This window comes from Athene cunicularia (assembly GCF_003259725.1).
Source record: "Athene cunicularia isolate RWA chromosome 28 unlocalized genomic scaffold, athCun1 chr28_part1, whole genome shotgun sequence".
Classification (NCBI taxonomy): domain Eukaryota; kingdom Metazoa; phylum Chordata; class Aves; order Strigiformes; family Strigidae; genus Athene; species Athene cunicularia.
The window spans coordinates 2,055,012-2,065,343 of record NW_020799139.1 but is presented as its reverse complement, the minus strand read 5'-3'; the positions used below and the strand labels follow the sequence as shown (position 1 = coordinate 2,065,343).

Genomic DNA, 10,332 nt, shown 5'->3' with positions numbered 1-10,332 from the left:
AGCTGCGGGGGGAGCGGGCGGCCCGTCCGTCCGCTTTCGGTGGGGCTTGGAGGGGAGCGGGAAGCGGCGGGAGTTCCGTTCTCTCAGCGTGGCGGGAGTCTCTTGGCTGGGGGCACCGGCCTCGCTTCCGCCACGGCCCGGCCCGGCCCTTATCTCACGGTGGGCCCCAGTGGGGCGGCCCACGCCGCCATTAGCTGGCCCCGGCGCTGGGCGGCGGGAAGCCGCGGCAGGGGGTGAGGAGGAGCTGTTGGATACTTGTAACTTCCCCAAACCCGCGGGCGGGACAGGCCTCGTGTCCCTGACCCTCGCCCTGCAGGGCGGAGGTACCGCCTCTGGCCGCGGTGGGGCCGGGGAGGCCTCGGCTTTGTAAGTACGGGCAGGTTTTCTTGTTCATAATGGGTCTTTCTTAAAGCCTTTCGGGTGTTTAAGAAGCACGTGAGAACTCCGTGGCTGGTTCTCTCGAATTGTAAACTGCGTGTAAAAGCTGGCCCAGCACGGTGGAATTTGTCGGGTGTGACAAATAGCCTCCATGATCAGGATTTGGTTGTAGGGACCTGCAGAATGTGCAGGCCTGCGGCAGCGTTTTGTTTATTTGCGACAGTATTTTCTACACTTACGTGCTCAGTGAGGCATCATGTTACACAGCTACAGAAAGATGCGCTATTAGAACTTAAATTTGGAGAATGCTTGCAAAGTTAATAGTAGTCCGGTGACAGCAAAGGTAAAAATGATGTGTAACTGTAATAATAGGTGTTCTACTTAAGTCCTGTATTTCTTTTTTTTTAAAAAAAAAGAGGATGACAAAAATACTGGGTAACTTTTATTTCCTTTTTCTTCAGAGCACTCTGGAATTTTCCTTGTGTGTGTGAGTCATGGCAGATCAGGAGTATGTTCTCTGCATGTGGAATAAGCGTTTATGGCCAGCAAAGGTAAAGCAGATGTATAAATGAGGAAAATTTTATGGATATAACTTAGAAATGGGTGAAATGGAGTAGTAAGTCAGCAGTAAGTAGTAAGAGTTCTGAGTGAATATGTGTGTGCTTTAAAAAATAGCTAACTGGTAGAGATCCTAATATTGCAACCAGATGTCACGGAATATCAGTCTGTTCTGTGCTGTTTGTATTAAAAATATTTTGATACCAGATCTGTCCTATAGTCTAACAGACTTGGGCAGGGATTTTAAATGCACGTTTTTTCTCTTGAATGCAGGTTTTGTGCAAAACTGGAGTTGCTGGGAAAACATCTGTTACTAATGAGAATGTGACTACTTTTAAAGTTAAAATACTTGGCTTGAAAGAACAGTTAAGTATCCTTGTTACTGTTGTATGTTTTGCACTCTTAGACATTAAAAAAAAAGATTAATCCCTTTATCTGAAGCTGCCTGTGAAATGAGATCATTGATTTATGGGAGGATGAGACATGGACCCAGAACCTGTTGCTTTTCTAGAGCTGGCCCTGTAGTTGTTTATGGACGTCCCAGGAGACAACATGCTGACTCAGCTCAGGCATTCTTCATGGGGTTTTTTTCTTCCTTCACTTCTGCTAACAGTTGCAGGTTTGGGGGAAAAAATACTGTAAGTTTATTGCCAGATGAGAGCAGTGTCATGCTGTTAGTTGTGTTTAATGCTGCGGTATTTTCAGTCAGCTTTGTTGTGTTTTCAGGATTAGTGTGAACTGTGCAGATACTGTACCACTGAAGGAAGAGTGTATAGAAGAGATCGCTTCTAGCTTAGGTGAGGAGATGTCAAAACATTTGCTGCCTTGTATATATTCTGAATATAAAATATACACAAAAACTCAGCCCGGTGGGCAGTGGTTAGATATTTCACTCATGTTTTTATTGAGGGGGGTTTTTTGCATTTCTTTTCCCCTCTTTCCATCCCATCTGTAAAGTTTGGAAGGAGACTAAACATGAGCACAGTTACGTTTGCTCTTCCCTTGTGTAGTATGTTGGAAGGAAGAAACTTGTGAGTACTTCCATCAAAACAAGGTGTTGGAAGCTTGCACTTTGTGTGTCTCTGTGCTTTGCCTTGAGAATCGATGATTTAAGTGCTAAGTTGCATCTTAAACAAAAAATGTACTATAAATAAAATTTATTTCTTATATACAAAGCAAGCTTACTGCATTTATTGCATATTCTTCTTCTTCAGATCAAGGGAATAGCTCGAGTGAGGCTGTGGAAGAACTGAAATATCGCTGTTCTCTTAAAATTGCCCTGGATATTTTGAATCAGAATGGCTCAGCCCAACAAGAACTACCTTCAGAAGAAGGACCAAACACTCAGTTATCCCAGGAGAATGATGCAGGATCTCTCCTGTCTACCCCCTCATGCAGATGTCGATTGCTCTTTCGCTCAAAAGAAAAGTTGGAGCCTGAGATTTCCAGGAGGAAAACAGAACAAAACACTAACCCCAGCCTGAAGACTGATACAAAAAATCCAAACCAGAAATCCTCCCTCATTTTGGAGGAGAGTGCTAAAGGACAGGAAAGTGGAACAAGCCCTTCCAGGTGCAGTACTGGGGACTTGTGTAATATGTCAAATTCACATAGTGAAGATTGCAAAACAGCGGAATCAAAATCACTACCAAGACAGAAAAACATCAAGCCCGTCTTGTTGACAAAGTCCAACCCGGGAAGTAAAGTCTCCCTTAAGCCTAAGGAGGGAAAAAAGAAGGAAGGGAAAAAAAGGCCCAGAGGTGCAGGATCACCTGTGTCACCTGGGAGTGATTTCCCCATGGATCAACCCCAGCCCCTCGCCAAGAAGGGGTCCCCTCTGCCTGTCTCCTGCGAGTCTGACACGGCGCTGCCTCTGCCAAGGGCAAACGCCAAAAAGGAACCTGGAAAGATGCTACTGGATTCCTCTTGTACAAGTGCCTCAGGTGACAGCATCGGTAGCAAGAGCAGAAGCCTGGCAGAGCAGTTAGATGGAAGGAGAACGCCAATGAGTTTAAACCAGGTTAATGGAGAAGAGGAGGTTGGTGCAACCATGTCCTCGTACAGAAAAAGGAGATGTGGGAGTTGCTCTGAATCTTCATCTGGGCCTTCTAACCACGGGACACTTTCTGATAGCTTCCCCTCTCAGCATAAAGAGGAGGAAAATAAGAAAACTTCACGTATGTTTATGAAGAAAATAAAGCACTTTCAGCTGCCTGACTTTGAGGAAGATGAAGGTGGGCATATTGCTCAGGGAAGGGAAAGCCTCGTCCCGTTGGATTGTTGAGCGTTGCTGTTGTGAGTGAGGTTCTGAAATGGCTGATTTTAATTTTTGGTTTAAGTTTTGGAGAAGCACACAATGCAGTCGTTTTAATCCTGGCTAGAAGCTGGGGGGGGGGTTGGGTGGGGTTTGCACTGACGAGCTGTGCTTCAGGGGCTCTTACCCTTTGCCGGAGGACTTGGTGATTTCACAGTGTGATGTGAAAGAACGGACTGGCACAGAGTCCTGAAACCAGCCTGGTTTTGTTCCTTCCCCTCTTTAATCTTTTATTCAGATATATTAGGCCTTCACCGAGGCAGAGGACAGAGTGTGTGTGGTGTGACAGAGCCGGAGCCTCGCGCTGCTGTGGGCTCACTTCCACAGCCCTGAGTTTCCCCTGCTCTGATTCCACACTTACTAACCCTGGTGCCTGCTGCTGTTGGCAGGACTGGAATTGTCTGACCTGTCTTCAGAGATAGTTTCCTCGGAGAGTCTGTCTCGCCTCTCAGCTCTGGTAGATGAAGAGGAGGAAGAGGAGGAGGAACTTCCTTGTATTTTATCACATCACGGTGAGCCCCCAGTGTACCTGTGAGAGTCCTTCACCCAGGGGAGGTGTGCCCTCTCAGGGTATGTGTGCTTCTAGCTTGCTGACGAGCTGCATGTCCTGGTTTTGGCTGGGATAGAGTTAATTTTTCTTCTTAGTAGCTAGGATAAGGTGAGGTGGGCACTGGGGACTATTCCCTTGGCCAGGCTGGGTCCGGGGCTCTGGCCATGCTCCCTCCCAGCTTCTCGTGCAGCTGTGCATGGGCAGGACACGGGGAGCTGGGAAGTCCTTGATTTCTGAGCACAGCTGAAAACATCAGTGAGTTGCCAGTGTTCTCATACCAGATCCCCTCCCGAGTCCAAAGCACAGCACTGCTCTAGCTACTAAGAAAAATTAACTCTATCCTGACTGAAACCAGGACCCTCGTAATAAACCAAACCTCCTAGAAAGCAAAGCCAGCTGTATTCAAGCTTGGAATAAAATGCTTTTCTCGAATGCCCCGGAGAGGCTTTTTCAAATAGAATGAAATACAGATCGTTAGGTAACTGAGCAGGAGCCTGGGATTGATGCTCCCAAGTTCCTGTGTTGAACTAGTGCTGCGCTTTGGGGCTGTGGGGGTGCCCTGTCACCTTAGGTGAAACCTGTAAAAGCATTAAAGTGAAGCTCCTGGAAGGAGGCTGATAAGAGAGGGCAAGTGAACTGTCTTGTCGTCTTTTTTTTTTTTTTAAAGAAAAATTACTTTCTTTTTCATCATAGAACCGCAGTCATTTGAAGAAGGGCTTTTGGTCTGGTGCAAACTGCGGAGTTACCCCTACTGGCCTGCAGTGGTAAGAACAGCTCCTGCCTCCTGGGTGGTGTTGTCAGGGGTCTGGGAAGGAGCAGCTTTGACTCTTTTAGAGCTTCCAGCAGAAGTGTTACAGAGATAATAAAGTACATTTACATATGCAAAAATAATGTAAAAAATAAATGTATTTAATTCGCTTGTGTTTATGTTGAAGCAGAGGATTGGTACTGAGCCTTTATATCTTGTATCCTGAATTAGGGTGGTTGTACCCAGCCCACAGAAGAAAGAGGGTAGGTCCTTGTGTAAAAAGGACAAAAATGCTCTGTTGGTGTAACTTGCTATTCTTGATACTTTAAACTTCATTTTCATGTTTGCATAGCTTCCTTTAAGTACGGGGTGCAATGTATAATATTGATGGAAAATGTTCCTGCTTTGTAGGGGTGTTGGGATTTTAGGGTGCTGATGAGACTTTATCCTCTCAACAGGTGAAATACGTGAAGCGGAAACTCAGAAAGGCATACGTGCTGTTAATAGAAGAGAATACAAATTGCAAGAAAAAAGGGTAAATGTTGTGGCTTCCGATAGTGTTCTGAACTTTGGGTTTCCTTCAGGCAGTGTCCTGGACTCTGCCTGGTGCAGGGCCATTGCGCTGGAGTTAAGCCTGAGGTTGGTCTTGGAGGGAGGCTCTGGGTCGAGAGGGTTTGCTCTGTGGTGCTGCTGCCTGAGGCAGGCCGGTGTTGTTGAACGGCTGCTGCTTGTGGCAGGAATTTAGAGGGGAAAAAAAAAAAAAAAAAAAAAAAAAAAAAAAAAAGGGGGGCTGGGGACCCAGCTAGTGGTTTGGTTTTGTTTTCTTTTGTTTTTTTTTACATGTGGTGCCCTAACTTTCTGGAAACACAGGCCTGCCTTTACTTTTGTTTTAAAACCAGGTACTTCTCGTTTGTTAAAAGATTCCACAGTTTTAGCTTATGAAAACCCAAACTAGTAAAACCTGTGTTCCCAAATTCCTGATGAAACCGAATTTTCAGGGAGGTGCAGAATTGCAGTAAATAGAGGCTCAACTCAACCTCTTTTTCCCTAACCCTTCTTCCTTGTTTCCTCAAGGTTCTCAGTACCATTTAAGAATCTGAAGCACTTTGATTGTGAAGAAAAGCAGGAGCTCATAGTAAGTACTAGAGGTGACACATAGCTGCAAGCGTGTGCGTGTGGTGGGAAGAATTCCGTTGGACACAGCGTTGTACCTGGCCCTGCGGGAGGAGTGTGGTGCGGCTGCCTGGGCTGGGGGCTTCACGGCTCTTTTCTCTCACTCTGTTCAACAAAGTAATTAAACAGAATTCACGCTCCACAAGATGGAAGGGGATCCCCTGACCCCTGTTTCCATCGGGGTGAGGCTGCTGCCGAGAACACCTGTGTGTGGGGAGGGCAGTTGCTCAGGGCTCTGCCTGTGGGTTTGCCACGAGGCTGCTGCAGCAAAGGCTCAGCAGAAAGTTGAATTTCAGGAGAATGCAGAAAACTGGAAGTAAACTTTGAGTCGTTAGCTGTTTCTGTTACCCGGTTAGGGTCCTAGGCTGAAAAGCTTCAGCAGGCTCCTCTCTTTAGGACTGTCAGTGGCTCTCGTTTTGCAGGAACGAGCCAGAGAAGATTATCGCCGGGAAATCGAGTGGTGTATCCAGCTGATTTCTGACTATCGCGTTAGAGTGGGTAAGCAGACGAGTTGGCTGATGTCACCCGTTCTGACATTCCTCAGAAAAAAGATAACGCCGAAACTCTCAGCTTTCTTTCATAGTCTGAATTGAACTCACAAATAACCCCGTTTTGGGCTTTTTAGGTTGTCATTCTTTTACGGGATCCTTCTTGGAGTATTTCGCTGCTGATATCAGTAAGTGAATTCATTATTTTTTTGTATTCTTCTCTTTAGGGAGGTTTAGCTCTAATGTTTATTGAGTTGGGCATCAGACCCCGTTAAAGTTACTTCATACACAGCATTACTGCATTATGAGGTTTTCCAGTCCCCCAACAAAAATTAAATAAATATTGATTGTTAAAGACAATCAGGTAACTGGTTACTGCAGGCTGCAGAGTGTGTTTTGGAGCTCCTCGCAGAGTTTCAACTCCCTAATCTTTTTTTAATGCAAAATTAAGATTTCGGTGGTGGCTTTTTGGTACTTCTTTGGTAGAGGAGGAATTAGAAATTTCTCTCTTAATCAGAAAGTCCCTTATTTTCCACTTGCACATGTAAGTATGTATGTGAGAGCGCCCCTTGTTTTGTATATTTAAGTATTAATGATTGTGGCTTTTCTTTCAGGCTACCCAGTTAGGAAGGCGGGTTATTCAGGTTTAGTCCAAATGGCCTTTCCAAACACGTCAGAAGAAGATGTTGAAGAGTCTTCATCAGAACTTTCACCTCAGAAACCCTCCAAGAAACTTCTCCCTGACAGAACAAGAGCTGCCAGAGATAAAGCGAATAAAAAGATAGTGGAGTTTATAGTGAAGACTAAGGGGGCTGAAGAGCATCTTCTGGCTATTTTGAAAAGCAGAAAACCATCACGGTGGCTGAAGGAATTTCTAAATTCGAGTCAGTACGTGACCTGCGTGGAAACGTATTTAGAGGATGAAGAACAATTAGACCTTGTAGTGAACTACTTGAAGGAAATGTATCACGAAATAGACACTAAAAATCTTCATTGGATTAATGGAGATGGAATAAAATTTATTTCAGATGTCCTTTTGCCTGAAGTAAGTAAAGGTGAAATGCTGAGGAAAGTAAATGATAAAGTAAATAATTGGGTGCTTGGTGTCCCTGGAGCTGGCGGTGTCTGAGCCAGGCCCTGCCCTCGTGCCCGCCTGCCGACACGTGAAGCTGCCTGTGCCCGGGGCAGGGGGTGCCAGAATCCCCGCGGGAGGCTCTTGAGCTATGTTCATGGGCTGGTGATTGGGGCACAAATAGGTTTATGTGACGTGTCAGAGGAAAAAATATAAATAGAGCCCCAGTAGGAATGGCTGCTTGCTTCCTGCGTGGAGTTGTAAATGCTGATTTTTAAGCCGTTGGGACAGAGTGGAGAAGTTTTAAGTAATACAATGTTTTTAAAGGCAGAGTGGTCGCTTGCTGGTGAGTTTTGATTACTTCTGAAACTTCAAAGCTTTGGGTCTTTTTAATTTGGCAAGTTATCTGTGGGTTTTCTTTGTGCTGGGGGCTGGATTGTTTGTTTTTATACTTTGACTTTTAGATACTTACTGTTCTTCCTAGGAACCTTCCTGGGAGAACACTAGTAACTTCTGTAGAAAAAGAAATTGCTGTGAAGAATGTCTTAATCTGGTTATAAAAACACTCTCCTGGGAATGATAAAGGACAAGTTTGCATTATTTATTTAAGAACTTCAGGTACACAATAAGCAGCTTCATCACAGTTTCTTAAGTGGTTGAGGAACCTTTATTCTAAAAATGTGCTCGTCTGCCGAGGCAGTTTCACATCACTGGTTGGACTGTAGCTTTTTGTTTTATGAGTGTAAATAAACTGAATTCTTCTCCAGGCCATCATTTATGCCATCTCTGCTGTGGATGACATAGATTACAAGAAGGCAGAAGAGAAGTACATAAAGGGACCATCTGTGGGCAAAAGGTATCGTTTTATTTTTAGCCTTCTCCTGATTTTTCCTTACTAGTTTACTGTTTATAGAGAGAAGTGAGTGTAAGGGCAGGGGTCTGGTCCCCTCCCTTGGAAAGGCCAAGATTTCTCGCTGAGTCACAGAATTATTTGCTGAGTTACTGCAACACGCTGCAAACGGTTCACTGTTGTTACTTTTACTACAGATCTTCAATACGTTTCTTTGCAGGGAGAGAGAAATATTTGACGAAGAAATTCTAGAAAGAAAAAAGTGGAAGAGCAATCTCGACTCTGCAGACAGCGTCTGAGCCGTGGTGCCAGTGGTCCCAAGTCACCCCGGCACTGGGCGTGTGTGTATATAGTGACGTGGTTCTTGGTATAAACCCTGTCATTTCTACTTTTAAAGTTCCCATGTGTACTCCAGAGCTGTAGTGGCTGTGCTGCTCTGATACAATTGTCCCTCGGCGCCGCGTCCCCGGGCTCCGTGTCCTGGACCGCAGCGGGCGTGCGGCCGCCCGGCCCCTGGGTGCTCTCCCCGTGGAACTTGCACAGAGTCCAGGTGTCCTGCAGAGCTTCTCAATAAACTGTTTTTATTCATTATTTGGGCCAAATCCATGGCGAAGGAGGGGGCGTTGTCCTGACGAGTGTTGAGGCGCTGCTGAGGGTTCCCGCCTGGAAACGCTTCCCCCGGGGCGGCTGCTCTGCCTCGGCGTGGCTCCAGGCCTGGGAGTGAAACTGGTACCTACTGACGCCATCAGGATGAGGAAGGCTTGCTTTCTGTTGGTAGGACAGCTGTAAAATTCAGTGGAAAAGGAATCCAGTGTTTGCTTAAACAAAAAGCGTTCACTTTTCCATTTAGAAGTGAAAGTGTTTTAAGTTCTGTTTTATTGGGTTTCACTGGGGCCATGCATTTAGGAGTACTTTTAATTGTCTTTATCTGACTTAATTATCAAATTTAATCGTGTCATTCCCCCTGCAGCTTCTGCTGAAGGCATAGCATTGCCACGGGCTGTTGACAGACTTGTGGTGCTGAGAAGTCTAATGACAAAAGCCCAATGATTAGTATTTTTCCATATTGTAATGAAAATGTGATCTACTTGCTTGTCTGATAGGAACTGAAGTGAATTGAAATTAAGGAAGAAGTTTAAATGTAAATTGGGATACAGCTGTGTATTCTGGCTATAGTAATTAAAATATATTCATTTAATTCTACTTTTAATTATTCTGTGCTCTGTACTAGGTTTCCACATGCATTTGGAATCCTGCCTCGTGTTATCAAAAGGACATTCACCAAGTACCTGACTCACGGGAATAGCATGTGTATTTAACTGGATTATTCTTTATTTTTCATTAAAACTTGTGACAAGTGATAACGCGTTTTCTGTCACCGTACGCAGCTTTCACCAGAGGGTGACAGGGTTGACTCTGGCAGGGTTGTCCCACCCCCCGGGTGCTGTTGGCGGGGGCACAGAGGTCGGTGATTGTGTGTTCACGCCTCGGAATTCCTCAAGTGCCGTTAAGATCCTCCAAACCGTCACCCAGAAGCCAAACTCCCAAATCAGGTTGCCTTTATCTCAATCCTCCTCCTCCCCTTTGGCTGACAGCAGCTGAGTTTCGGAGTTACAGAAGGGTTTGGGTTGGAAGGGATGTTAAAGCCGGTCCGTTGTCAAAGGCTCGTTGTTTTTGTTGGAATATGCTCATTTATTTCAAGCACCCATCTTAGGTTGAGGCCTTGGGTGCACCCAGGCAGACGCATCCCCCTGAATTTTTGCATCAGGTGAAGGTCGTTTCTGTATGTTGGGTAAAACCGCAGTGTCATGCTTTAGTGGCACAGTTCCATGTTTTTTAACATGTGGGGGAGTCCAGGAAAGCAAACTCGGTGTTTTTTGTTCTCGCGGTTTATTTAAAAGCAGGCCTTGGCACACATCCTCCCTGCCCGACGCGGCCTGGCCCTTATAGTCGCCCAATTTTCATGGCTGCCCCTTCCTTCCCCCAACGCTCCCTGTGCTGGCCGAACCCGCCGCCGCTTCTGTTTAATTTTGGGATATTCAGAAAAACTGGGAGCAGCGCGGTTTGGGCAGGGTGCGATGCATTCAGCGATGCCTGAAAGTCTCAGGGAGGAGGAGGGGGTTTGGGGGTTTAACGGAGCGCAGCGGGCGGGTTTGAAGTCCGAAGCCCGCAGGAAAAGAAGAAAAAAAAAAAAAAAAAAA

The 10,332-nt window shown here is 45.7% G+C and overlaps 1 protein-coding gene across 4 annotated transcripts; it reads left to right on the top strand.

Annotated features, from left to right (window-relative positions):
* The first annotated feature begins 12 nt into the window (after positions 1–12).
* PWWP3A (PWWP domain containing 3A, DNA repair factor) lies at positions 13–9,489 on the top strand. 4 transcript variants are annotated; one of them, XM_026865081.1, is made up of 15 exons: positions 13–366; positions 840–929; positions 1,210–1,301; positions 1,663–1,733; positions 2,151–3,170; positions 3,640–3,762; positions 4,494–4,564; positions 5,007–5,083; positions 5,623–5,683; positions 6,144–6,219; positions 6,347–6,397; positions 6,824–7,254; positions 8,049–8,137; positions 8,352–8,470; positions 9,363–9,489. In XM_026865081.1, exons 2-14 carry the CDS (start codon positions 873–875, stop codon positions 8,428–8,430), a joined length of 2,298 nt encoding a protein of 765 aa, XP_026720882.1. In that variant the 5' UTR covers positions 13–366; positions 840–872; the 3' UTR covers positions 8,431–8,470; positions 9,363–9,489. The 4 variants fall into 4 exon arrangements, with proteins under 4 accessions (XP_026720882.1, XP_026720881.1, XP_026720878.1 ...); XM_026865080.1 differs by lacking the exon at positions 9,363–9,489 and having other exon boundaries at positions 13–323; positions 8,352–9,356; XM_026865077.1 differs by lacking the exon at positions 9,363–9,489 and having other exon boundaries at positions 8,352–9,356.
* The last annotated feature ends 843 nt before the right edge of the window (positions 9,490–10,332 follow it).

Excerpts from the sequence above, each read along its gene's own strand:
- PWWP3A (XM_026865081.1), top strand. The coding sequence starts at position 873 with ATGGCAGATCAGGAGTATGTTCTCTGCATGTGGAATAAGCGTTTATGG. Across the intron at positions 3,171-3,639 it reads TGACTTTGAGGAAGATGAAG|GACTGGAATTGTCTGACCTG; the intron begins GTGGGCATATTG and ends TGCTGTTGGCAG. Across the intron at positions 5,084-5,622 it reads ACAAATTGCAAGAAAAAAGG|GTTCTCAGTACCATTTAAGA; the intron begins GTAAATGTTGTG and ends TGTTTCCTCAAG.